General features: G+C 41.6%; 1 protein-coding gene across 1 annotated transcript; it reads left to right on the forward strand.

The window, feature by feature from the left end:
* Positions 1–25197, forward strand: sntb1 (syntrophin, basic 1). Its single transcript, XM_068760301.1, has 8 exons — positions 1–619; positions 8878–9118; positions 14286–14403; positions 14571–14660; positions 16976–17112; positions 18561–18757; positions 23226–23458; positions 25105–25197. Exons 1-8 carry the CDS (start codon positions 67–69, stop codon positions 25195–25197), a joined length of 1662 nt encoding a protein of 553 aa, XP_068616402.1. The 5' UTR covers positions 1–66.
* Positions 25198–26983: the final 1786 nt, after the last annotated feature.

A 26983-nucleotide genomic window follows, 5' to 3' on the forward strand; every position in this document is an offset into this window, starting at 1 on the left:
GAGTGAAGTTAATATTTGAGTGCGCGCTGTGCGTAAATCACCTTATTCTAAAGAAATGCGCCAAAGATGGCGGTGGTAACAGCGACGGGACTTTCATGCGCCTCCGGGGTGCCAAAAAGTGGATTAGTGGAGGTTTTGGTTCGGGCGCAGTGGCACAAAGTTCTGATCCACTTGGACGAGGAGGCGATCACGCTGAGCTGCAACGACAGCAGCGCCGACGACACTGTCAACCACAACGGGGTGAACAGCGGATCCTACCTCGACAACAACAATGCCAACTCCAACAACGGCCCCCGGACCGTGCGCACCGCGCGCACCGCGCGCACCGCGTTCACGGACCTGCCGGAGCGAGTGCCCGAAGCCATCGCCAACAGAAAGCGCAGCGTCAAGGTGACGAAGCAGGAGATCGGCGGGCTTGGGATCAGTATCAAAGGTGGGAAGGAGAATAAAATGCCGATCCTCATCAGCAAGATATTCAAGGGGCTGGCGGCGGACCAGACTCAGGCTCTGTATGTCGGGGACGCCATCCTGTCCGTGAACGGGACGAACCTGCGCGACGCGACGCACGACGAGGCGGTGCAGGTGCTGAAACGCGCCGGGAAGGAGGTGACGCTCGAAGGTAGGCAGTTCTGGAGAGGTTGTGTGTGAGGTCCGGGTCCTGATCACTCCTGATTGACTTTATGAACTTCCACAAGACAAGCCCCCACCAAACACGCGCACACACACACACGCACACTCCACCACCAAATGTGATTTTCATGGGGCGACAATAGCCACGGCGTTCGATCATAGTTCATCCAAGGTTATTCTGTGTTTCCGAGATGTCGCCTTTCAACCTGGTTTTTATGTCGCCCTGATGCAACGTAGATCCCCGAGGGAACCGCGGACCTTAACATGCGTGAGAGCTTCATCCTCCGGGGGGGCGAGCGTGTCATGTAAGGTTTCTCATTCCACGTGGCTGCTTTACGCACATCATGCAGGATAGGTCAGCGGTCCTCAGGACACAGTGCGCGCTGCGTGTTTATTTCACGCTGCCTCCCAGGAATAAATCACTCTCTGATTAGAAAGACAGAATGAGAAGCATTAGAGCTCTGAGGGGAAAAGCTTTGCTGTGGGATGTGATTTATTTTCATTATAGGAAGCAGGTGTTAACAGCATGGACTATAAGAACTGGAAGGTGACTATATTTCTATTGTGCTAGTTCATATTATTTATATCTCACTTTGTTCAATCTGCTTTCTTATTAGTCCGCTGTTCAGATGGAGAGAAGAGGAAACTCTTCTGTCTTCAAATGCATTGCATTTACTGTAAGAGAGAGGAAGAGACCTGCCAATGTCGTCATCACAGCCTCGGTCTATTTCACAATTTAAAAGTTGTGGAAAAATAAAAATAAAATCCGTTTTCTAAAAAAGTAAAGGTCAAAAAAAAAATATTCTGGCGCCCCCCCCATTAGTGTGTCTTGAGGCAAGGCAACTCAAAAAATGTAGCTCCAAATTTCCTTAATATTAGTATTCATATTAATATATTCATAATATTTAAAATATGTGAAGGCTCAGACAACTCTAATAGTAATAGTTTTTGCTTGCTTGTTTTCCAGTCGGTTTTAGCCGCAGGTTAAAATGAAAATTAGGCTGATTAGGTAGATTCACTCTGAAGGCTGGGCACACATGCACCTTAAGCTCCAACACACACATTAACACACATTCACACACTAGAAGATGTTGCTCACAAGTACACACACACCACTGAGTTTTTATGTTCCTGTGAGGACTGTTGGACAAAAGACCGTAAGAACAGTCTCTGTCTCTCTCTCTCTGTCTCTCTCTCTCTCACACACACACACACTCTGATGGCTGAGGCTGATTTAAATATGACATCAAGGGTTAAATTAATGATAACAGGAAAGGAGGTTTATTGCAACAGCAGTTTGTCTTGTTTAAATTAACATTTCTTTGGAAAAGCAGCAAAGCATTGAGGAATAGTACAACATGGGCTTTATCAGTCTTTGGCAGACGGAAATGTGTTTACCGCATAACCAAGAATGTAAAGTGTTATTTCAAATACATCACGAGCAGATACACGAAGCCCGACAATGAGTAATACGCTCTCTTGTTTATCTCAGAGTGTGTGATAAGAGGAGAGATCTGATTCAGGAGAGACAGCACGTGTCTCATGGGAGAGGACTGCGGGGTCGTGCGCTTCGTGTTGTGTATTTTGCGTGAGAGTGTGTATTCCAGAGAGCTTTTTGAGTGCATGCTTGTAATGTTCGTGTTTCACTGAAAAGGAAACGAGGGAAAGTGGCGAGCGGATTCAGATGAAACACCACTTACTCCTGCTGGACGTGGAGCAGCAGCAGGGCAGCAGATCAACCCGCCGGTCAGAAACCCCCCTTCAGCCAAGAGGACCGTGATTCCAGTAAATGTCAGAGGACATTTATTTTAATGCGTCTGATGTTAGTTCTCTGCAGGATCCGTTGCAGGGCTCAGCGTGTGGTCCGTCAACACAGCTCAATCAGGGCTCAGGGGCCGCGTCACAAAGCTCCTATAGCAATCACATCCTGCAGGTCCAGTGGAAAACGGGTTGCACTATGATTACATATACTTCCGAAATGAATTCTGCATTCCTAATTTTGAATTTGGATTGTTGCCTTATCAGGTCGCCCCTCGGTGCGTGTTGGCAGCGTTGCAGCTCTTTTTCCCGCCTGCAGGGACTCCCTGTGGATAAACAAAAAAAACTGGAAAGAATGATTGTTCTTTTAAAATATTTTATATCATTCAGCCTATATAGCCTCTCTGCTTTTATCACCAATGATGGTAACTGGAATGCTTTATCTGCAGTCAGCAAGCATCACACACAAAAATGAAATATTGGAGACATTTCCAGAGCACTTATGACATGGATTGAAAGTTGATACGAGCTTTGAAGAGAGCAGTTTTTGAATTTCTGCAGTAAACTGAGCAGAGGAGATGTACTTTTACTTTTGGATCAAATCTCCAGACTCCAGCGTTCTTGGTTTTAGTGGCTCCGGAGATTAAAAAAAAATCAAAAATCAAAAATCAAAAAAAGGCATAAGAAGACTCCACAAACGTGGAGCACATAAAATAATAAATCATTGCAATATTAGAGCAACTATTAACGGCCCTGAAAACAGCCCTGAGGTCTTTATGAGGCCTCGATGCAAAAGCTGTCAAAGATTGGACATTAAAAACGGGAACAAATGTCAACAGTCATGTTTCCCGTCTTACTGATCGCAGTGAGACGAGTAACAGGAAGAATATCAAACGGCACTGCAGGAACGGGAACCCCATTGTCCACAGGAAGAAATAATTGAGTTGACACAGCTCGAAGAGCAAACTGAGGCGAAGACTTTTGTTCAGCTGTTGCGAGCTATTTAAATCCAAAGAAATAATAATAATAAAAAAAAAAACCCTGCCACACTGTGTAAATGCGTACAGCAGGGCACTTAGCATGAGAGCGGCACAGAAGACATTCATGACATGGTTCCAAAAGACAATTGACTGAAGCGGCTTACATTTCATTGCACTTTGAACCATGAAGCTCTGTGCGCTCAGACAAAATGGCAAAAGGCTTAAAGCGTGGACTCTTCTGTGCACTGGTGGATGAAAATGATGGTGCACATTCAATTCTCCTGCTGCAAACATGGTGGCTGACCGGGGCAGAAGTAGGCTTTCTGAAAATGTTGCCACATGTTTGGAAAAGTGACAACTTTGTTACAAGGCCAGGGTCATATTTTTCTGGAATGGAAAGTCGAACACATCACTGAACATGTCAAGTCACCTTAACACAAGTCTCTGTGCAAGGACAGGGACATATAGCCATGCAGAGGCTGCTCTATAAGAAGCATCGTCATCAGTCTTACCTTAGAAAATCATGCTGGTACTGGTAGTTTGATCTGGAGGGTGATGGCATCGGTAATCACACACACACACACACACACACAGCTTTGTGTGGTTTGACTTCTGTTCATGTTCTGGAGACATTTGTGATTAAAGTACACAGAGTGTATTCTAGTTGGCAACAACTCCAAAAGGCTTAGAACATGAAAACTAAAGAAATGAAGAACCAAAAGAACCCGACAGAGAACATCTGCCACAAATCAGTGGGCAGGAAATGAGTCAGTGTCCTGGAAGCTCTCCAGTTGATCCCTTAACAAGCTGTACCTGTCATCACTAGACATCTGGATGGGGTTGGGTGTGTGTGTGTGTGTGTGTGTGTGTGTGCGTGTGTGTGTGTGGGTCAGACTGTGTGTCAGCAGTGATGTGGGGAAGCGATGACGTGTCTGCCAGCTGACCCTTTATTAGGTCATTGCAGAAACTCTTCTCTCCTCTGCTTCTGTTTGTGGATCAGGATGGTAATAACCATTACAATAGGAGCGCTTGTTGTGATGAAGATAATGGATTGAGTCATTCGTTCTTATTCTCTGTGTATGTATAAACAGCAAAAACCAAAAGACCAGAAACTCCTTTGGTTATCATCTAGTCGAAAGACGGAACACACTTTGTTTGTTGGCTACATACATTTTGGATCTTGGAAAACATTAATAGTCACACAATTGTGAATATATTAAAAAAAATGGATGATGAGGACATCACAATACAGATACATGACAAATCTTTTTGACAACACGCATTCTACAATAGACCTCTTTTACATTTTACTAAGCCCAGCTACCTCTAAACGACTGTTGCTAATGTGCTGTCACGTTTTTCTGTTTCGAGACGTACATCCGTTCATAATGAGGACAGCAGCAGATTTGAGACCCGAAAAAATTATTTCAAAGAGCTGTTGAAGTACTTCGACTACGCGGTGAATGTACTCAAGATGAATTTCTTCTTTTGAAGAAATGTGTAAACTCACAAACTAATGCAGGTCTTCTTGTGTGCCTTTTTAAGTTGCATACTATTCCCACTAAATATGCTGTCAAAATGAGTATGTAGTACATTTTGACTGCATAGGATATGGATATTTGTGAGGCCCTACAGTACACTACAGACCCTACACCAATCCCTATGCAGAAAAATTAGCAGACATGTTCAAACATCTGTCTATTCTGCATCCCTCTATTTGTTCTACTAAGCACTGCTGTAGGTAAAGTTCTAAGATAATGTGTACAGTCAAAGTCAAATCGTCCGCGTCCATGTTCTTCTTACTTATAACTGCAGCTTCAGCTCTATAAGCTACTCTGCTTCTCACCAGCTGCTACGGTTGCATCATCCTGTATGCTGTATAAGTACATACAATTTGTAGAACTTAAGAAGCAGCATTCTTAAATTATCATTAAACACAGGGGGGGGGGGGGGTATGTTTAGTATTAGTGGCAAAGCTGACAGAAATACAGTCAGGAACTGTATGTTTATTCCAAGAACTATATTGTATTTCTAAAACACAGTAAGAAAGTAAAAATGTTTTTTGCATTAAATTGACAATGCTACCATTTCTGTGACAAAAACTAAAAGAGAAGTACAAACAGGACTTTAGTCTTCCTTTTTTACTTTCTGTCATCCAGTTCAACTGGATCCAACCCCCAACAAGACAAACCAATGGAGCGCACACAGATACAGATACTTAAGCAAACAGATGAAGAGTAAATATAACTACACATTAAAATACCTCCCTGATAAACAGGCATCACACAGAGACTACATGCAGATAGTTTTTGTTCATGACATCTGCAGAATCAGTCCATGTAAACATAGGCAACAAACAAATTATGTACTTATCATATAAACTATATGTAGGATATTCTTAACAAATAGTACCCTCTAATGTCTGCATCACAACTAATGCACTGTTTCTACATTGAGTAGAGGATTGGCGTTACAGTGACAAGACGATGCCGCATTTGAATGTGCACTTTGTACTTTGTTTCAAGTACGAGATAGAAAAATGGAACTTTTAATTAGAAAATGTTTAATTCACCTTATAACGTCAAAGAAACGTCTTTTCAATGAAGCCTCTGAAACACCAGCACTGTCTGGTCCTTGGTCTGCTTGAGGGGGCCGTGCAGAGACGGCGGCGTAATGGAACAAGAAACGTGACCAAAGGGAATTCACAAACATTTACACACTTCCTGTGAAATGATCACGTGAACTCCACCCAGTTAATTTCCCCTGCTGCTAGAAATAATAACAGCTGTATTGCTGTGTCAATGAGTTTACATTTCCTCTTTCCATGTAAGAACTTTCAGTATTATTGTGTAAAGTACTTTCACATTTTACACTTATCTGTCGACAGGAGTGTAGCTAATCATCGTTTCCCTAAAGGTATTCAAGACAATTAAAAGATACAATAAACCAAGCTCTCAGCATATCTGTTTGACTCAGCGGAGGTGTCCGTATTGATTGATTTTTCCTCACCAGATTATTCCATTGATGGCACCCCTGCAACACCGGGCAGACGGGCTGCAGTGAAGGCGTCATGCTTTAATGCAGTGACAGTGCTGATTTCATTCACTCAGTGATACTCGTCTGATGTCGATGAAATGCTTATACTAGAGTGTGTGACTTGAGCAGCTGTATTGGATTATCGCTCACACATGCAGTGCAAATACACATATTTTGCATACGTGCAGTATTTCCTTCTGTTCCCCTGCGGCTTCATTGTGCCTGCAGCACAGATAGCGTGTGTTTCTGCGTGGATCTTTGCATTTGCGTCAGTCCGTATCAAATTTAAGAAGTGTGCATCTGTCTATATTTAAACACGCGCTTCAGGCTCATGAATGCGCAGCGCCAAAGCTTGATTCCTCTTCCCAGTCCATTGAGCTCTCCTGTGTTGTAGCTTGTCATGGTGTGCTTCAAGAAAGAGACGAGCTGTTTTCCCATCCTTTAATCTGATCTGACTGCGTGGGCTGTCCTGCTGTAGGTCCATTGAGGCCTTGCTCACCCCCGTCTCTTCTACGCAGGCAGCCTGTCATGTCTTCTCTACCAGTTGACGCTTCGGCTTGTTACAGATTCTCATGCAAGTCTGTATGGTTGGCATGCTGAATTACAAATGTCACCAGGCATATGCCACTTTTCCCCGTCTTTTTTTGTGGGATTTAGCGATTAAATGTCCAGTGGGCACACTGAACATTTTATCTCTGCCTTTCTGTTTCTTTTTTTTTTTTTACTGTTGCCTAAACATATGTCCTGTCTTCTCCCCCTCCCCAAAACTAAACCCACGAAAAATAAAAAATTGTATCCCGCCTCCAGGGATTGACATTTACGAGTCAAACTTTCCATTTCCTGTCCTATCAGCGGATATTGGAAGTTGTTAAAGCGGATTCTGTGTTATTCTGTGCTTTCAGGACCATGGCTCTCTTCTTTCCGCAAGCCTGCAGCTGCAGAAGCCATCTGTGAATCATCTGTTGCAGTTTACAGGATGAATGGTTGAATTTAAGAATGCGGAGAGACACCTGAGTTTCTTTTGGCTAAATGTGCATTTTGATATTTGCTGTGATCTTTTAAAAATGAGAGAGAAAGCTCATTGTGATGGGAAAACAAAAGGCAGTCGTTGGATCAATGAGCTCGCTGCCGTCTGCGCAGCAAACATGAACGATAATCCTCTCCGTCAAACTCATTTTTAATTTGAGACTTAGTGGCTTTATCAGAAGATGATGCAGTAGTTGAACCAGCAAAGACAAAAACGAAATGCTAAATGATTATTGATGCACACAGATATGTGAGAGGATTATCATTCTTTCCACTTCCTAATGATTCGTCAAGTCACTCAATACCAGTCTTTAATCCACAAAACGCCAAATGCCTCAGCAGTGGCACAGTCGAATACATTCTACCTCACATCTGTCCTCTATTAAGCGTCTTTGAGTTTCCAGAAAAGCGCTATATAAATAAAATGCATTATTATTATTATTCATTATTATTTCTCAAAGCAGACACCATCGCTATGTCCAAGAGAAGACTGAAGACTTTCCTTTTTAATAAAGCTTATAGTTAATCCATACAATAATCAATATGCTGTCATTGGCCAATATTTCCGGGGGAACCTCCCACAACACACTGAGCTCCTCCCTCTCCTTCCTCCTCTCTGTCTGCATATTCACTTTCCATATATCCTGTACATGCTGCTAGCTTCTTTTCTTGTTGTCGATGTTGCTGTTTTCTGCCTGTTAAAGGGAAATGTTTCCTTTTGCCTTCATCACCAAAGTGTTTGCTCATGTGGGTCAAGTAGGGTTCTCTCAGAGCAGGTATTTCCCGGCTACAGGTGGAAAGTGCCTTGAGATAACTTTTTATTATGATCTGGCGTGAGAGAAATAAAAAAGAATTGAATATTCCTTTGCAAGGTACCGGTCATGTTTTTTTTATTTGCTTCACACCAAACGACGGTTACAGGGTCAAGCTTAAAGTTGTTTCTGATTAGTTTTGCCTCCGAGTTAAATGATGTAAAAAAAAAGAAAGAAAATATTTTAATACCGATATATTTTGGAGCTCGGTGTATTTTGGCCTTGATTTTTTTAAAACTCTATGAGTGTTGTTTTTTTAATGTATGAATACACAACCAAGCACTGTTTTATTTGTGCAGGAGAGCAATTCTTTCATTTAACATTCAATGAGAGGATTTCCAGAGTATTCTATAAAGGCCGGGATGCGATTTGAAATTAAATGAGAGAATGCTTTCGCAGGCGTTCATCTGTTATAACTTACCTATATCACATTTCATCCACACGGTGACAAGAAGATGTTTGAAAGTTTAAATCGACTTGTATATTGTTCCCATTCACCCGTTTAGGGCAGATAAGTAGTACAAGAGGGACCGGGCAGGACAAAAGACACCACGTGTTTCTGTTTATCAAACATACTGAGAGTAAAGTGGGATGTTTTTCTCATTCAGGAAATCTGTGTCTCTCTTTCTGCCTAGTGAAGTACATGCGCGAGGCGACGCCGTACGTCACAAAGGGCTCCCCGGTGTCGGAGATTGGCTGGGAAACGGCACCTCCTGAGTCTCCCCGTCTTGGCAGCTCCCCCATCACTTCCCCCATATCTCACCCTCCAAGCCCTCCTCTCCAGCCGTCGCTGTCCCTGCAGGGTGAAAGGAGATGCATACCACTCAAACTGTGTTGTGTAACTCGAGCCATGACTACTCCAGACCCGGACAACAGGTAGGCCTGCATGTCAGAAAAGTACGTAAGCTGCATTTTGCAGGGCAAGGTGTAAAAATGAGAGAAAGACTCAGGACTTGGTACAAGCCGCCACTTTTAGACAAGAATACAGCAAAACATCAAAACATCCCAAAATCGAATACAGGAAGATACGCATCAGCAACAACTGATCAACTTGAAGCTAAAGTTGGCACAAATGTGTTCAAAACATATTTGATCTTCTTCATCTTCAGTGTGAGCGGCGTGTTTTACTTTGCACTGGGCTTGACCTCCCAAACAGGCTTTGCTTTAATAACATCACTGGAAAAACGCTCCAAAGTCAACGTCAACATTCAAAAGACAAGGTTACCTTATTTAACCAAAGGTCAAAGTATTCTCTGAATGGGACTATTTTCTGCGGCGTTTTCTTAAAGGGAGACGTTTGAAGTGGTGCATAGATAACCCTCAATCAGTGGGGGCGGGCGGGTTGTCTCTTCGTAAGTGTTGTCAACTTAATTGTTTGGTAACATCACAATGACCCAACAGCAGGGGGGCAAAAAGTAATTTACTGTTTGAATGCTTTTGGCATCACATTCTTGAGTGTGGTCGTTCTGTCCCAGTCACCTGACCCTCGACTTCCCTCTCGGCATGTTGGTTCTCCTCCTCTGTCTCTCCTGTCTTGTGTTTTCACTCCTTTCGTATTTTTTGAGGTTTTCCTCGTTACCGCTTTCTTTTCTTTCTTGACCTCTCCATCTGAGTGCTCCCAGCTTTCTCAGGCTTTACTTTCTGCCTCTCTGTGTATGAATTCACTTTCTATTTCCAGCCCCTCACATTATCATCTCTCCTGATTGCTTTCTTCTCTTCGTGCTCCTCCATCCGTGCGCGTCCCATCCCTGCATATGCATCGAATAGTTGAACCTCGCTAAACTTCAAAGCTATAGACAATGGAGGAGGCATCAAAGTCAAGCGGTAGCAGTGAGCAGTGACTTCAAACAGCCATGTGTAGATGTTGTTAGCGGGATCTGCGGGAGAATCCTAAAACACACAATCTCTGCAACAAACACCTGGAAACAAAATGAAAAGTAATACCTTCCTGCATGTTTCTCTGCCGGCTGGTACTCCTCAAGATAAATCTCTTCTTTGAAAAAAAAAAACAATGCAAAGATTCTAAAAACATTGCTGTGTCCATGTCCATGTCAATGTTTATGTCCAGGCATGCAAACAGGATTCTGTTTATTTATATCAGTGTTACCTACCTAAAGAGTGTGAACTACCCCCACAGTGAAGATCAGGCCCGACGCCTCCTTTGTTACTGCCTAACGCCACGCCCAGGCGATGACAGAATGACAGCGCTCAGTTGATAGACCTGTTATGTGGAGGGTGATCTTGTCTTTTGCTCAGATCTTCCCAAACTCTGACCCGACCTAACCTTTTGAAAACACAACTATGAGTTGCGGGAACAGGTTTTCTTCCTGGAACCGGCTGCGTGAAAAGATGCTGAAGCTGCTTTCTGAATAATGTTTTCATAAAGTGTCTCGGTCTTTGAATGATCTTCTTTATTGTCATTTAAATCTTTCTGTTTTGAATAAATAAATAAAAAAAGTTTTGCATGTAGAAGTTTTCATAGATTCTGCAGTGCGTAGCCAAATGTGACGTTGTAGTCGGCCCATTTTCCTCGGTATGAATCTGTGAAGCAACCCTGGGAGAAGGAGTGTTTGTGTGTCCCGAAATATGAAAAGGTCCAAAGGTCGTCGGGGAAACTTTTAATGGCATTTTCATGGCTTCTTGGTTGAAGTATTAAATCTTGAATAAGAGCACAATGGGATTGAACATTGACTTTATTGGTCATCCAGCTATACAAGGGACTCAGGTAAATATCACATCTAGTGCCGAGTAGAGCTTTTCAGATTTGCCAGAGCTGGAAGACCAGTGAATATTTAAATATACACCCGCCACACACAGAAATTGCTGCTTATATTGCTTCATTCAACAGTCAAAATAACTTCCCGCATTAAAGTGTACATCTGTTAAAGACTCGGGAACAATGAATCCTGCTCGCCACGATTTAAGAAGCTTTATGTCAATCAAATCTAGCTTCTCTTTTTCTTTTCTTTTTTTTTTAACTCGATGTAATGTTGTTTCTCTCTGAGTGGCTCTCTATTCATTTCAGCAGATGTTCTTTAATGGATGAGTAAGAGACAGACAGGAATGGGCGATACAAAGTAAGGTGTGGTTAAGAGATGAATGAATCAGAAGTCAGGGACAAAAGAAGAGAAACGCTGTCTTTATTTTATCCATTCAGTGCTGTGAAAACATTATTTTTTACTGTCGTTTTCTCTAACAAAATACTGGATTTCAGTATAGTGTAGAGAGAAGGGATTAGATGTAGAGGTACTAAACATTTAGATATAGCAGACTGTCACATAAAAACCAGCAAATGACAATACTTTTTTTCTTTTTTTCATGTAACCTGACCTCTAATGTCTCTAGTATTATTGGTTTAAGGTAAAGGACCTGGTTTTATTCCGGGCTGGTACATTGATCTAATATTCAGCCACACTGATTAAAAAGAGACCTTTCATTTTCTCCAAAGTCTTGTCCTGTCTCTTTTGAAAATACCTACAGGAGAGCCACTTATTTTTTATCATGCATGTGCATGTAAATATGCCTGTGCTTAGACTGTATGTAGAAACACACACAGAGGCCCTTCAAATTATTTTACACCCAGACATTGTTTACGCTCCAGCTGTGTTCTGTCATAGTTTTTTCTCATTTAATTGAAAGAAAATACGCCGAGCTAAACCATGTAGACTATGAAACAGACTATGTAACAGCTATGAATAAAACATTCAGCTTCAGAGTTAAAGCCTAAGAACAAAGCAGACGTTTCTAGAATCACTGAATAACAGGCCGTGACTCAATGATTGGAGGTGGAATGTTGGCTCTGCCTTTAGGTTAATTAATTCATTAATAATGAATTATTAATAATACATACAATGATACATACATACAAAATAGTTAGGCATGACAGCCAAAGGTTAAAGTTAGTCCGTCCGTCCGTCATCTGTCTAACAGAATTCCTCAGGACTTTGACTATGAAGTACGAATTCTTTGCAGAGACATCTTACCATAGATTTATCAGCATAACTGTGCTGCAATAATTAGACCATGTTGAGACATCTGTAATTCTGCAAAAGCAGCGTGGGCAAAAAACCAATGATTACATTTATTAATTGTCAAATCAAACCATTGTTATTGTTTTGTGGTGTCTGTAACACACATTTAATGGTTTGATTATAAATAACATTTTGTATTGTAGTGTCAGATGTTTATTCTATTGCCTTAAAATGTGCTACTTTGCCAATAAATATGTCCTTTTATTGCCTGTTGCGTATGCATACAAAGTTGATCAGTTGCAGTAGAATAAAATGTCACATCGGGATGCTGAACACATCTGACAAGCCGAAATATTCGATATATTTGAGATAGGCCTGTATAGCAACAGTCCTGTGAGACCATGTACAACCACAAGACATTGATTAAATAACTGCATACATACAGGTCCTTATACCAGTCATCTAGTCCATGCACTGTTCTCCAAGTTAATACATTCTGTCATACACACAAGATTCAGTTCATTTAGCTTCAAAGTCACATTTCAGCCAGAAATGGGCAGAAGAGGCTTCCTCCAGTTGCACCACACCTCATGGGAGCTCTAAAGAACATCCTATAAAAAATGCACATCTGGCCCTGGAGCACCTCCTCCTCCCCTGCCCTCAATCAGCTCGCCTTTTGCAGGAACCAATTGTATTTTTAACTCAGAGAAACACCTGGAGCTGATTCATCACATTCACCGGGGCTTTTCCAGGTCTCTAGTGGCTGCTGTGTGAATAAAAACGTATGAAGACAGAATGTTTGCAGACTTTAAACTACTCTGGCTTTGACGTACTTTATATTTTGAAGCACTGGTACTACCTGTACAGTGGAGTTTTCTGTTAACAGAAGTGCTCACTTCTTTCAGAACCATTGGTTAACTCAACAAAAGCACATTTCCTTTTTTATGTTGTGAGTTGAAACTGAATCTGAAGAAATTTGCCGTAGGTGCATCCTGCAGCAAAATTCTGAAATATTCTAATAAATAGTCCCGTGTAGATGTGCATTTTAAAATCTCACATCACTGATGTTTTTCTAACAGACCAGAACAGAGCCCAGAAAACTAGACAGAGAGCGCAAACATTCTCTACAGACCTTTCTTTCCTAAATAAATCTTTTATGGAGTTTCCCTCCATAAGAGCACCGTGAGCTATCCTGTCGGAGTGGTCCTCTGTCGGAAGGTCAGATTCTCGCTCCTTCTCGAAGTTTCCTCTTGCAAGATACTGAACGCCGGTTCCGTGTTCCAGTGTGAATAGTTGCCCAAAGCGGAGATGGTGCCTTACCTCATAGCCCCTGCCACCACAGTGTAAATGTATGTGAATGGGTGAATGCAGGCTTCTGTCGTGCACTGAGTGGTCAGTTAGACTAGAATGGAGCTTTGAAAGTGCAGTCTATAAACTATTTACCACTCATAGACATCGCCCTGATGAACACCTCTGGCCTTGTGAACACCGTCCCACTGACACACTGAGCTCTTTAGCATGACTTCTCATTTTTTTTGTGCCTTTTCAATGCTTAATTTCCTCTAAACCTCTTAGTATTTAGTTATGATGGATAGTTGTTGTAATTTCACTGTTATTACACTGCATTAAGGACAGGAGGCAGGATTACCTTTGCTTTTAGCTTTATTTCAAAGTATTTTTATCAATTCCATTCAAGTCAATACTTTATTGCCATATGACATTGTCATTAGGGATTTTTTATTTTATTATTATTATACTACACAAAGGTGGAAATTGGTCTTCTGCGACAAGAAGAAGCAACAGTATAATGCACTGTTTTATTTACTGTGAAGACATCAATTCAACTGGGCACATAATCAGAGTGCCGCTCAGTGGGGTGAAGAAACATCCTACGGCTGTATTCTTGTCGAAGGGAGGAACACTCCCATGTGATAGAAAGAGATTAGGCTTTGGAAATAAGTTTGGTATTCAAGAGGAATATCTTCATCTCGCATTTAAATGATGGTTTTCAGCATTTCCATTTATAACGGAGCAAGAAAAGCCGTTTTAACTTTTGCTGTCTTGTCCTGCAGACAACTGGAGCTGCACTCCCCTGACACCAGACACACCGTGGTGCTGCGCTGCCCTGACCAACCATCTGCCCTGTCCTGGTTCTCTGCTATGCACTCGGTCACATCTGCACTGGCAAAGGTGTGTCTGTGATGCAATGGCTTTATGAGTAATCCTCAGCAATGGGATCATGAAAAGTCCATATTTAGATGGCCACATCTTGTGGCAATGATGAAACTCCTCGGAACATCGTTGAATCTGAAGCATCCTGAATAATATTCAGACATAATGACTTTCCTCTCCGATAGCGGGCTCTAGGAGACGTCATCCAGAACACAGTCAAGACTGGGATTGCTGGCGGCAAAGAAATACGACACCTGGGATGGCTGGCAGCAAAGGTAGGGCTGTATGTGTCGGCTTGTGTAAACACAGATATGAACAGTGTATGTAATACTTTTCATTATGCATGCAAATGCACAATGTGCGTGTGTTCACGTGTGACGCCCATCATGCCCAAAGCATCTTTGATAAGACAACCCCTCTGCACAATAATTATTCTGACATGTTCTGATTTGGATATTTATTTGGAACCATAGCCAGCACCCAGTTTTTAAAGTTTGAGAATAGGTTGAGATTATTTCTGCTCCCAGACGTCTAATCGTTCTGTACAAGATTAATCTGGGATGCTCTCAGCGCCAGCTGTTCCGCGAGAACCGACAAGTAGTAGTAATACAGAATACATACTACTAATTCATCAGTTAACGAGCAGCACATATGTTGTGTTTCACGGTCAATACTGTGACAAAACTACAGTAATATGCTGCATTTCAAAATAGCAATAACAAATATTGCAGTATTTTGCAGGTGAAACTGCTCGTCTATAATTACTATATATTTACATTTAAAGTTTGACATTGTAGGTATACATTTGCAGAAGTATACAGCATTCTGTTGTATCACTGGGTTTCAGTTCGTAAATGTGGATCATTTCTCAAACTTATGTTTGAGATTTTAAAGTTTGGGTTTGGTACGGAAGCTCTAACTTTTATTAGTTTCCACAGAGATAAATGAGTGTCCATAAAATCAAAGAAAGCTTGTCCAAATATGGACAGAATGAATTTAGGCTTCGTCCGTCTTACTTTATAGGGTCTTCATTCTAACGACATGGATGGTATGTTTTGGTGGTGTCTTTCTTTTCTTTTCTTACACTATCTGTTGTTTGTTAGCACATTTCTCAGGCATGTTAAATACATTTTGTGCTGAATGGTCTATGTACATCTACTTAACGTTACTTGATTAAACATAAGTTAGCTTCTTCCTTCTCCTTTTTTGAACATGAAGAAACATTTAATTTATTTATTTCCTGTGAGAAATGTTACGTAAAAAATGCTTCCTTGTTGATTCTCATGTTCAAAATAAAAAAATAAAAAATAAAACGCACACTGGATGCACTTAAGGCCCATTTATGCTCTAACTTAAAGACATGAAGATGGTTGGAGCATTTCTCTATGTCTGTATGTGTTTATGGAATTACGTCGTTACTGACAGATCAGTCTGTGTGTGTGTGTGTGTGTGTGTGTGTGTGCAGACATTTTCTTTGTTTCTATACACATGCATGCATCTTTGAAATTGCATACCATACCACCATACACACAACTAAGACTTCACTTTATCTTTCACACAGACACAGGCACAAACAAACACATACATACACACACACACCTGTCCAATTTAGTACTCATGATTTTGCCAATATTTGATCCTTCAAATGCAGTACAATACAGTTACTTAGCAACATATTCTCATTATGTTAAAAGGGCTAACCCTTGACCCTGTAAATCCCAGGATATGATTGGCTGAGGCAGAACTTCAAAAGGCAGCTTAGGATTCCATTGCTGGGCCACAGATAAGCTCTTATAATGAGCATAGTTATGGAGGATTGTAAAATGATGGCTGTGCGTGTGTGTGTGCGCTCCAAGTTTAGAGATTAACAGTGCATGTTCTGAACGGAAACAAGGGGTTTGTTCATTGGGAATGACGGGGACACGGCCAGAAAGCCACCGTTCCTTAATTCCCCACTGGATGCATGGTGTAATGTAGTAACTGCACACATTTCCAAAGGACCAATGCAGCTTTTTAACAGCTCAAATTAGTTTCCTTTGAGGGCATTTTGGCATGAAATATGACAGAGAGAGTTTGAGTGTACATTAAGGGACACGAAAAAAAAGTTTTTGTTTTATACCTAGCCTTGGAAAACTTCAAGAGTTGAATACTACACCCAATGCTGATTACATTCATTTATTCAACACCCACCTCCGTCTACTATCTAACACGTTAGTCCCTGGGACATTGATATTCATGAACACATACTACCGTACTTAAAACCGGATGTTTTCATTACAGATAGTAAATATATCATAGGCATTTCATATCGTACATCAACAAATTAATTGAGCTTTATGTCGATTACATTCAGTATGATTGGTTCACTTGAATTTTAATTGAAATTACTAATTTGCTCAATGAATTTACCATTTATATCCATTTTTTTGAGTTTTATAAATAGCTTTTATTTATAAAACTTTTATAAATAGCTTTTATTTATAAAACTCCCACCTGGTCCACGAAAATATGAGTCAGTATGGAACATGGATAGATGATTCCAACTTTTCCGAGATCCCTGACCTCATTGTTTGTCTTTTCTATACTACAGACGGAGAGTGAGAAACAGAGCTGGAAACCAGTGTTTGCAGTGATGACGGAGAAAGACCTGCTGCTCTATGACAGTCTGCCACGAGGCAAGGAGGCCTGGCAGAGCCCGGCACACACGTATCCACTCCTAGCAACACGGTAGGACGGTCCCAAACGTGAACTAAACCGAGAACTGACTTTTTAAACAGCTGTAAAATTACATGGGTTTTTAAATGCATATAATAAATGCATATTACGGGTCACGTGTGTTGCTGGAGCCTATCCCAGCTTGTTTTTGGAGTTGGGAGGAAACCGGAGATCCCGGAGAGAACCCACGCGGACACAGAGAGCGCATACAAACTCCACGTAGATAGGATTCGAAGCTGGTACCTTCTCCTGTGAGGCGACAGCGCTACCCACTACGCCACCATGTCGCCCAAATTACATCGATTTGGTTGGCAAAACTAATATCTGCTGCTTTTTTTGGGGGGGGGGGGGGTGGTTATTGTCTTAAATAAACCTGGTCATTAACACAATCTAGAATTAATTTGCCTTTTGACAAAACATTTTAACAACACAAAATAATTAGTAACCGGAGAGTTAGAATTGTCATGCTAATCTTGAATAATGCAGTGGCCTGAAAGGCATAATGTCTTAGTGTGTGTCACAGTCATAAATAAACAGGTTTTAGCAGCATTAAGACAGACATGAATGTGATGATGTTGACAATAATAGCATATTAATAGTAATTATAATGGAAATATGAATAATGATAATTGAGGCAGCAGTCTTGGGTATTAAACTTTCTTCTTTCACTACTGACAGGCTATGATTACTTCAAATGAAATCTTATGAGATTAATTAAAACTGCAACTGTGCTAAGACGAAATCACAGAACAACTAAAATAAAAGCTGATCAGAACCTATTAAGCAAAGCACAAATCAAGCCCAACAAATTAAAATAAAATGTAATCCTCATCCTCCCGCTGTAGGAACTCTTTTGTGAAAGGAGCCAGGGGAGTAAGAATAGATGGAAAGGGAGGAGGAGAAGCAGAAAGATCTGGGCAATAGGAGAACTAGCTGGGGGAAATGAAGGAATAGAGACCATGACCTGTGTTGGAGGAGGAAGTTGTTAAGAAGGAGGAGAATATAAGGGAGGAGGTGGGGCCGGTTGGAGGACAAACAAGTGCTGCAGCATCCATCTAATTATAGTGAACATGACATAGCATAGATTAGTTAAACAGCCTGTCCCTGATCAGATGTCCATGTCCCTCTGTGCATTGATAATAATGATTTATATATATATAAATCATTAGCTGCACATCATCTTCATGGCTGTGAATTTTCTGCTCATCTCAAATATCCTGTATGTGAATTGTGAGGTTATTAAACTGCTGCTGTCATAGTTAAGAGTTGCTGCTTCAAGTTAAATGGTAACATCAATATGGTTGGAAAGGTGGTTGTATTCATATTTATCCATGTATTTGGTTTGGAAATAAATGTTTCCAGAGTTCCTGCTACACCTGCGGAGGTCAATGTGAATGTATGTACTGAACGCCGTGTCCCTTCCCTGTACTAACTCACAGCTTGTATGCATGTTTATCCAGTCTGGTCCACTCTGGTCCTGACCGGGGTTTGCCTCATTCTGGCACAGAGCTCTACTTTGCCACGAGGACCGGGACGCGACTCGGCATCGAGACTCACCTGTTGCGGGCTGAGACCAACAAGGATCTGTCCCTGTGGACCAGACACATAGTCAACGGATGTCACGCCTCAGCTGAGATGATCAAAGAAGTAACGACAAGTGAGTATTGAGTATTGAATTACCGGATCAAAACATATCCAGAGAGATTGTGTATGTTACTGCCGGAGGTCTTCTGAGCTGACCCTAAATCCAGTACAAACAGCCATATGCATACATCCACACATACAAACTCCCACATCCACTCATGAAATGAGCTACAAGATGGTTTGTGATGGACAAAGCGGTTTCTACTCATAGAATGGAATTTTATTCTAGTGTGTGTGCGTGCATTGAAATTGGCCATCAAGAGAATTCCAACAGAATACCCCGTCCGTCCCTCACCCCTCTTCGCTTCCCTCTCTTTAAGCACAGATTTTCCTGGGGGCTGCACTTTTCCCTGGGCCCCCTTTGTCTCTCTCCCCCCCCCCGTCTGTGATAACACCATGCCATATTAAGTTTTGCTTAAAATTCCACTCATGCTTGTATCCAGAAAGCAAATAATGTAAGTCACCAAAACCACTTCTTTGCTGTCCGTGTTGTTTCTGCATCATATATCACCTCCCATATTGGTAAACAATCTCCCAAATGGTGTTTCCACCCACTGATCCAGGTGTAAATGAACCTCAACTAAACTTAACGCTCCCAGGTGTTTCCGTAGATTCGGTTTTGTATGTCATGTTTGTTGTCAAGTTAACAGGAATATGAAAAGGACAAGTTATTTAATCCGTTAAAATTAAATTCTTATTGTTGCTCTAACCCTGAGCTGAATTACAAGATGCAGCAAGTACAAGTGATAAACACACATGCCGATGAACAGGGTCTTTAAAACCTTTATTATAGGAATGTGCATTTTAATAAGATGAAGTAACAGTAAGATAGAAATGTATAGACATACTGTTGATGTTAGTAGATTAAGCTAGTATGCAGACATTTGTTAATTCATACAATTTGAGCTTTGTTTTAGGGCAAAGACTCCTATAATGAATACAAAAAATAAATTACCGGCTATAGTGTTGGTCATAAAAGCCTCTTCTGTCCATGTTAGCAGAAGTTTTGTTGTGATTGGCTGAAACATTACGTCCGAAAACAGAGCCCTGAGTCCGACAGGCGCGGGAACTCTGTACTGCAGTCATCATCACTGCACGGACTCTTGTTCCAGGTAGAATCATTAATGGACGCAGTAATCAGATCCAGAATAATAAGGGTGAATTTTTGTACAAAGGGAGACGTGATGATGTCCTCCGTCTTTATATATGTCAGTGACCATTATCCTGGACGACAAAATGATCCACAGATCATCGATTCCCATCGAATCACTATTCCAATCGTTTGGAATAATGGAGCAACGTGACTCTGAGGTTAAGCACACTAAACAGTAAGATAACGGGAAGTTCAAACAAGGACGCAGCAGAGAAACAAAACTTCAGGCCTGCAGCGCGGTGCCGGCAGAAGCGCCAAAGGTTCTGAGAGATGACTTTCAAAAAGGTCTCATTACCCAGTCTCCAGTGTGTGCTGAGTCTTCCTCACGCCCTTCTGTAAGTCGTCAGGTTAGCATGGCATTATATTGTAGATGTCACTGCAACGTGCGTGAAGCCTCTTTAGACGCTGTCTGTCCGTCACACATGAAACTAAGTTTATCTTAAGGACTTGGTACTGGGGAAAAAATGACCTTTACTATCCAGATTTCAGAAAAGCTGACTTTGAGCACATTTTTAATCCCAGTAGCGTGACATGCTTGTCTTTACTGTCTACAAAAACCAAAGCGTGAACCTGAAGCTGAAGCTTTTGGTTTTAAAACAGTTGCTGTGCTATCTTTACGATAAGGTGCACAGTTCTAAAAGCCCTCAATCACCATGAGCTTCGCGTTAATACCATCTTATTTGCTGCTGCAGTCAAGGTCAAGAATAAAATTGGCATTACAGATTCATTATTTCGCTCTCATCCTCAGATTGATCTTTTTAAGGTTTGTGATCCCAATTTTTCCTGGCCTCCACATCCTCCTGATGAATGTTGTTGTCAAAGGTGGAAGCTGTAAAACTTGTTAAATCGTCTGAGAGGCCGGCTGGCCCTCCGTGACGAACAAGCAAATAGCTTATCGTAAAAAAAAAAAGCCATTGGTGAGTTTAAAGCCAGTACTGCACATCTGTCCGGTAATACCCTTTATAGTGTCTCCTGGCCCTCGTGAAATCAGGTCCTCTCTCTCTGTCTGTTTCTACTCCTCATCAGGCAAAAAGAAAGGCTTTCTGCCCCTTTCTCTGTGTGTTTCTGATGGGAACTGAGGAGTCATTAGGGAGACCTGACCAGACTGTTTCTACGTCATTTGGATAATGCACATTACAGACTCGTGTTCCACCATGAATGCGATGTCTTTGGGGCTCCGGGGATGCAGCGCTGTGTATCTGATGTGCGCACGTGGCTCATGTTTGTTGATCCATGCTGTACTTCTTATCAACATCATTTCCTGACATTGTAATCAACACACCGCGGTGGCTTTAATGTTCCACTGTTGATAAAGAGAGGAGAAATGATTTTAATGCAGTGCGCTTAATGCAAAAAGGCTTAGAATATTATGTATTACAAAAGATGACTAATACGGTAATATTACAGACATTCTCATTTTCCTGAGCAATGAAGTGAACAAAATGATGTAGACCTTTTATGAAAAGCAAAAGCCTTCCAGGAGGCTGAAACAACATTTCAAACACTGTGACAAGAATGGACGGCTGCAAGATAATCAATCTAGTTTGATAACCCATGATATTTCTGTCAGAGTCCAACATTGGCATTTATGAGAAAACTGTTATAAATGTCAACAAACAGAAAACAGCATGCTTTCCTCTTTGGGATAGGGCTTAGAAAATCTGAGTAGCAGAGCGGACGCTGGCGGGAGACCAAAAAGAGGCCGCTGTGCACCAGGAGAGCCGGTGAAATAGCTTCAGACACTCCTCACCTGGTCAGGTATATCTCATAGGATGGCGTTTGTCACCTGAGTGCACTTCGGCTTCATAAGTTCCTTTGAAGGGATTTAGTTGAGAAAAGAGATGATTATTGTGACGTAAGGCTCCGTGAAACGAGCTTGGTCTGTCGACACTCAGACAAAAGTGACTGAAGCTGGCCACAGTGAGCGACAACACACACACACACACACACACGCAAACACACTTGCATCACACGCATAAATATCCCACAGATCACAGATGGAAAAGAAACACACACACATAGACACACACTCTGGATGTCTCATCCACACACACACACACACATCCTGCCGAAGCTGTCAGCAAACAAGGGAATGATAGCAGCGCTCTTCTGGCTCAGTGTGTCACTCAAACACGCCGCATGGCAGATCAGATGTCAACGAGAGAGAGCAGAGCTCATACCCTAAATGAAGTTTTCCCTACACAGCATTCATGTCTGCTACGGCCCTTTGAGGGGAGAGTGAGGGAACCCTGCTGTGTGGAGGCAAGACAGGTTTGTCATTACAGCAGTGGAAAGGGAAGCGTGAATTGGGGGAAGAGATAAAGATAGAATAATCTGTTTTCAGCCAGACTCACTGTGATAAGAGAGGGTAGAAAGTGAGGAAGAATGTGATGCGAAGAAATAAATAATACGGTGCTTTCAGGGTGGTGGTCTTCACGAGAAAAGAGTGGTCTGTCACTGGGATGTGGTGAGCTGTTGTATACTCACAAGTTAGATCAGTGGGGTTCACTTAATAGATGGTTGCGTTGCCACTTTGTTGGGTGGCCCAGCTGAAATCAATGCTGCGTAACGCGTCCCTCTGGTTGAAAACACAGCAAAGCGCAGACTGAACAATGGCTACCAGATCAATACCTCATAAAACACCCCTGAGCCTGAAAGTAGCCGAGAGATCGTTCTAGTTGTGAGCTGATGGGATCCTTTTAGATCGTTCTCAGCACAATGGAACAAGCAGCCATCGACCGCATCCCGGAGCAAGCGGCGTTTACCCAGAAGACAACGTTGATGTTTCATTGATAAAAGTCAAGCACCATGATTTGCTGCGTTACGTTTTCTATCACAGGTGTACCAGAATAATTATTCAAATTCTAACATTGACTCTCATTTCTGTTGTCCAGATTTTATTACCTCATCCAAGGAGGTTAGGTTTTTGATGGTGTTCGTTTGTTAGCAAGATTACAGAAAGACTGCTGGATGGACATGAATGAAAATCTGAAGATGGGTCTTGGTCTAACTTGGATCCCATTACATTTTCAGAACGATCCGGATACCCGTCTGGATACAAAAATATAAAAATAACAAAAATCTGGATTTTCCTATTTAATTATAACAGAGGCTTTGTTTTAAATATCATATCTTGTAAAATATACATTCAATTCATTCACCAAAAATTACAGTTGAAAAGGGATCCAATATCCAAATTACGAGAGTAATGAGCTGCTTGGCAGAGGTTTGTGCTTTCCGAGTGCTTTTCTAGTCAATACAGGAAAAAGAAGAGAATTAGATCATGAGCATCTAAAGTAAAGCTGAATCTGTTCTATGTGTTTTCCAGGTTGTCTGTACATGGGTCAGGAGTGTCGGTTGGTGATTCACTACGAGAAGGGCTTCTCTGTGATGACCGACTCCTCGCTGCTGGGAGACAGGGAGGACGGGGAGGAAAGAGGAGCTCACACCCCGACCAGGCCTCGGGTGCTCCTCGCCTACCCCTATGAAAAACTAAAGATGTCTTCAGATGATGGCGTTCGCATGCTGTTTCTGGACTTTGCAGGGAAAGAGGGGGAGATTGTGAGTGTTTCCTTTTTTTAAACCTAACACAAGAGTGTTTATTATATATATATGGTCAACTAAAATTCACGTTTTAAAAATTATGAGACGAAATCCTTTTCATTTTTAACAACATACAAACTGTTTGATAATTTTTCATTTACAGTTGCAAGTAAAATTGTGCTAGAATAGCAGAGTTTAGAAATTGTTTTAGTTTTCAGTTACATTCCTCTGAATTGATTCACAATAAATAGAACGATATAAGAACTCTGAGGGGATTTCAGGGGGAACTTCTGGGAAATCAAGCTAAACTCAAACTGTGCAGAAAGAAGCGGACCGAGTGAGAGCTGCACAGCAGAAAGTCAACAGGAGTACTTCATCACACAATAACTCCTGCAATGAAATGAGCTTCACACATGCAGCATGGGAGGGTGTTCAGAACGGGAGCTTGCTTTAAAATTAACCTGCCATTCAGTGTTGGAGCCTTCATCCGTTTACATTCCTACTTTGGAGTGCAGAGTCTACTTGGCTTGAATTAATTCTCAGCCACGCACAAACGCAGACCTAACCTCTGTTAGACAGGACTTTTTTGACAAAGCTGATACGAATATCAACGTTGGTGCCAGACATTTGGAAACATTCCCCATCTACTCTCAGTTGTTTGTACAACAATCCACTTACAGATTGGTCCAAAACATCGATCGCACACGCCTGCTCAGATTATTCTGAAGGTAAATATGCAAAGACTTCGGCGCTCTGCTCGAAAAGGCTCTGTTGGCTACTTTAGCGCGACACATTTAGCTGTATGTCTCATTTCTTCATCCCAACACCGTCACAAACAAACCTTTGTGAAAGTCCCAAGGCACCTGGGTATGGCTGATGCCTCATTAGCTCAGCATTTGAAAGTGGATTTGGCTTCAAAGTGTCGACAATGCTGTCATTAGATTGTAGGGACTATGCATGTCTAATTTTGCCACAGTAATTGACAGTTTGTCTTCCCCTGGTTGTGTGTTAAAGAGCATGGGCCGACCCAAATTGTAGATTGTGGCTCAGAAAGCACAAATTAAGGGCTTGATGCGTGCGTCAGCTCACTATCACGCTCACAGTGGCTGATATACTGATGCTTAACATGTTAATGTGCTACGCAGGATGAATACACAGTATATGTAGGAAGTATTGGGGGGGGGGGGTATTTTGATGCGGCATGTTCTGAGAGTTTACTCTTAGAGGTTAAGGGTGTGGTGGCAATCCATGCAAAACCTTCCAAGACATTTCCCTTTACAAGTGTCGTCAAGATGGCACAACTAAACTCAACTCAATCCTCAGGATTCACCTTTTCATCACGAAGGCCATCTATAGTTGCAGTATTTAAGTCTGGACTAAAGTGATGGGCTGACATAAACTGATGCTACATGATTAGCATGATGAAAAGATAAATCTACACTCCTGGAAAAATATAGTGTCATAAAGTTCAGACCTATTTGTATTTTAATGCACTGGGTTTACAGAATGGAACTTTATTTATGGTTTTATGTACTTGCCGTTTCCTCTACCTCTTGCTCTCCCTGTCATCCCATCTGAGTCTCACGTCTTAAATCATTGCGTCTTCTCATTATTTCATCTGTCAGCTTTGTAACTGTCTTCCTGCCCTCCACTTCTTCCTCCAGCAACTGGACCTCCACTCATGCCCGAAGCCGATCGTCTTTATCCTGCACACCTTCCTTTCTGCTAAGATCTCCCGTTTAGGTCTGGTGGCCTGACCATTTTTTTAAGGACATTTTGAAACCAGAAAACGACCTTGTTTTTCCACCTCTCTGCAGCCTGCCTGCAGTTTTGTTGCATCAAACTCATTCAGTCTGGCACATGAGCTGGATGAAAGTAGCCTCTGTCTGGAAATGGACCTTTTTGGGCGCCCAACTCCCGAGTTAAAGAAACACCAGAGAAGCCAGTCCAGTTCTTGTTTATGTTTTGGGCTTTTTTGAGTCAAGCGGATCCTTTAAAGGTGGAATGGACCTGAAGCTTTTTATTGAAGAGCCACAGAAGGAAGCATGGACTGGACCAGAAACATCACGTCGATAGAGAGACAAGCAGATTGAACATTTCAGCACCTCCAGGATCGGAGGAACTATGTAGCATAGCTGAGATGGATTCTCTTTATATCAATCGATATGTAATAGTAAAACTGCCTTACATTTGCCACATATATAATTTATTGGCCATTTTCTCTGAAACAACAATATAAATTTGACAGTTTTTGTTTCACACTGTACTCGACACAAAGCAAAATCTTTATCCATTTGTCCCATTTGTTTCCCTGAAATGTCTACGAACCAGTGTCAGAACTCATCATCAACACTGGGGTCCACACCTGCACGCAGTTTCCCAAAATGTAACAGACGACTCATTCAGAATGTCGGTGTATCCTTTCAGCATGTTGAAAATGGCCATCTGGTTTTTCAGCGTTGAACTAAAGTTGGTTCTAGTTCTAGTTCTTACACTATAAGAAGTTTGGCTTCAATTATAATGAATGAAACAATCAGATTTTAAATTATGTTTAAATTCTATGGAGACTACTTTTATATATTATATTACATTATATTATAACACCATAAACAAATCATAATATTTGGAGAATATTGATCGACATTTTGGCAATGAAGTTTATAATAATGATTTGATTGTTGAACTGTTGTTTTTATTTCATTTAATTTTTTGCCACGAGTCATTTGACTGTCTTGGAGCTCATATGGAGCTCCATCACCTGGGAAGCATCTTGCCTGGCTCTGTCCAGAGGTAACACAATCCAATTTGGGCGCCTCTAGAGCTCACAAGTAAACATGTTTATCTCATTTGTTTACTCTTGTTTACTCTGTGGGTTTTGCTAATTGGAAGATTTAGCCAGACCTGCTGGTTCCTCACAGCTGCCATGTAAATAGATTCTTCTGAAATGCGATGTGAGATGTTTTCAATGTCTCCAAGTTCATGTTTAACATTCTCAAACGTACAAGAAAAGGTCTGATCTCACTACAAGACCCACTTATTGTTTTGGAGACGTAAGCCGCTGCTTAGCATTGGTTAGTATTAACACACAGTCTGACACACAGCTCACTGTAAAACTACAATTTCACACTTTCATTTCTGTGATGATTAAACAAAAGAGGCATGTTAGGTGGCGCTATAGAGCATGATCCGTTAGGACATCCTTTGGACAGACCCAGGTGAGTTGTTTCCTATTTACAGTGTTTCTTTGAAGGTCACTTGCTACAGGCTGTACAGACAGATTCTAACTCTCAGCTGGATGGCATACGATTGGATTTCCTGAAACTATTGAACCATTTTTCAAAGGGTCCAAGTGGTGCCACCTTACTGAGTGTTATGTATCTGTCATCTTGTGGAGGTAGCCATCACCAGAGCCATAAATCCTGCTTCCGTCCTGCAGTATAGCCAGCTCAGGTCATTATCTTTCTGGATGTTATGCAGCAAATCAGATTTTCATACAGGATTGTCTGACATGGCGAACTGCCAGGTCCTTTTCTTGTGCCTTCA

Source organism: Brachionichthys hirsutus, chromosome 3 (assembly GCF_040956055.1).
Source record: "Brachionichthys hirsutus isolate HB-005 chromosome 3, CSIRO-AGI_Bhir_v1, whole genome shotgun sequence".
Lineage (NCBI taxonomy): Eukaryota > Metazoa > Chordata > Actinopteri > Lophiiformes > Brachionichthyidae > Brachionichthys > Brachionichthys hirsutus.

Bases quoted from the DNA above. Each gene is read 5' to 3' on its own strand.
- sntb1 (XM_068760301.1), top strand. From the start codon at position 67: ATGGCGGTGGTAACAGCGACGGGACTTTCATGCGCCTCCGGGGTGCCA. The intron at 620-8,877 runs GTAGGCAGTTCT...CTTTCTGCCTAG, and splicing joins GAAGGAGGTGACGCTCGAAG to TGAAGTACATGCGCGAGGCG. The intron at 9,119-14,285 runs GTAGGCCTGCAT...CTTGTCCTGCAG, and splicing joins ACTCCAGACCCGGACAACAG to ACAACTGGAGCTGCACTCCC.